We start from the raw sequence: 2,002 nt of genomic DNA, 5'->3' as shown, positions 1-2,002 counted from the left end.
CCCGCCGACCCCCGCCCGCTGCTGTCGGCGGGCGGCGTCGGCTTTGTTAGGTATTTATAGGTTGCCCAGGTGGCGCCCGCGTACAGGGCGCCGCCGGTGAGTATGTGGGAGAGTCGCACGCCCACCATCGCTGCCCCGCGCGCGTGTGCACGCCGGCCCGCTTCTCGCGCTGCGTGGCTGCGGATGCGCTACGTCGGGTGCTGCTGCGGTTGCAAAAAGTTGGACGGCGGGCTGCGGGATGAGGCGCGTTCAGCTAATGAAGATCAATCGCGTCGTTTTCTTAATACGAATGCGCGCGCAGCGGCGCAGTGCGGCAGATCACTCGTTGATCGGCGTGGTCGGCACCCGAATGCGTGTGAAAGTAAATGAAAATAAATGAGACTATGAGCAAAATCCTTTTAAATATGCAAGTGCAGATCGAGCGCGGTACCAAAGACCATGGCCGACAGTCACGGCGTCACCAGCAATCGGGCACCCCCAGCACCTCCCCAACGCGCCGAGCGCCGTCTTCTGTCTCAGGCAGGGCTTTGCCAGCGCTCTTGGACGCTCAATCAATGACGTCCACTTGCTTCCGGCGGCGGAAGCGCCGCCGCCATGGCCGCCCTGACGCTCGCTCGCCACTCGAAACCGCCCCACATCACAGCCCACCCACTCCGACACCCCCCCCTCCTCTTTCTACGGCTCGCGTATCGCATTACACACAGCAGGCTCGACACATCGTATATAATGTTACGTATGTCACCCTTAGTCACTCCCTGAAGACCTCTGTGAGCTCGAAGGCCGCCCTGGGGGCCTTGGGGTGTTCGGCCTCGTGCGCCCGCCGCTTGCCGCGCGCCGCGACCTGCGGAGCGCGCATGAGCAGGGGCACCGGGCAACACATGATGAAATAACATGTCGAGGGTCCCAAGGCGCGGGCAGGGCGCCCGCGGGGCGGAGCTCGCGCGCGCAGGGATTCGCATGGCGCAGGGCGGCAGCAGCGCCGCGCCGCGCTGGTGCGGAGCGCCGCGCTCAGGGGATTGGGGGGGGGGGGGCTGGCGTGTTCCTGTTCCGCGGCGAGCCCATGGCGCTAGCTCAATTTCAGACAATTGAAGATGAGGTGGTCTGTATCATACAACACCTCGCTGCAAGGCGATGCGCAGGAGGCCCCGCAGGTTTTTTTGGGCCGCACCACCAAGCGCTGGCCAACAACCCCCCTGCCGTCCCCGGCCCCGCAGCGCCCGGGCCCGTGCCCGCGGCGGCCGCCCAGCCGCGCACCTTCGAATTGTACTTGCCCGCCGCCCGCTGCTTGACCATCCGCCGCAGCAGGTTGGGGGACACAAACGCCGGGTTCTCGTAGAGGGTAGCTCCGTGGAAGCTGCCGTCGAAGATCCTGATCGGCTGCAGCGCCATGCGGGGCCCGACCTGGCGGGACGCGGCGGCCGGGGGCGGCGGTTTTTGGGGCCAAAAAAGGTGTGGGAGGCGGCACAGCATGGCTGGTAGATCGGGGAGAGGGGCCGTCAGGGGCGGAGCACAAAGCGCCGGCAGGAATCTCTCGATGCAGCAGCTGGTCCGCCAAGGCGCTGCCGCTCGCGCCGCGTCGGCCTGGACGGCGACATGACGCTCCGCATGGCTTCACACGACCAAGTTTGACCGTGTTTGACCGTGTTTGACCGTGTTTGACTACCGGTCACGAACGTCAGACACCTCGAGGGCTCACCTCCACCAGTGTTGCGTTGTCCGCGTCCACCCGCTTCTTGTCCAGCGGCAGCACCACCTGTTGAAGAAGATGCAAAGCAGGAGACTGGTGTTGGAAAAACAATCAAGAAATTGGTGTGAGATCAGAACACAACACTCGGATGCAGGAAACTGAGGGTGGTGCTCAAATTGATTGCTTACAAAGGGTTGGATCATGCAGCTGGTGTGTGTGTGTGTGTGTGTGTGCATGCGGGTGTGTGTGTGTGCGTGCATGCGGGTGTGTGTGTGTGTGTGTGTGTGTGTGTGTGTGTGTGTGTGTGTGTGTGTG

General features: G+C 63.7%; 1 protein-coding gene across 1 annotated transcript in view; it reads right to left on the bottom strand.

The window, feature by feature from the left end:
* Positions 1 to 748: 748 nt before the first annotated feature.
* MNEG_15208 (hypothetical protein) overlaps positions 749 to 2,002 on the bottom strand; it is a gene marked incomplete at both ends in the record, with an annotated part of 3,151 nt that continues 1,897 nt past the window's right edge. The window contains 3 exons of the mRNA XM_014036321.1: positions 749 to 841; positions 1,255 to 1,401; positions 1,697 to 1,753. Of these exons, the coding sequence (XP_013891775.1) occupies positions 749 to 841; positions 1,255 to 1,401; positions 1,697 to 1,753 (297 nt within the window). The remainder of the gene's footprint in view (positions 842 to 1,254; positions 1,402 to 1,696; positions 1,754 to 2,002) is intronic.

This window comes from Monoraphidium neglectum (genome assembly GCF_000611645.1).
Source record: "Monoraphidium neglectum strain SAG 48.87 unplaced genomic scaffold scaffold05127, whole genome shotgun sequence".
Classification (NCBI taxonomy): domain Eukaryota; kingdom Viridiplantae; phylum Chlorophyta; class Chlorophyceae; order Sphaeropleales; family Selenastraceae; genus Monoraphidium; species Monoraphidium neglectum.
This window is presented reverse-complemented; position numbering and strand designations above follow the sequence as displayed.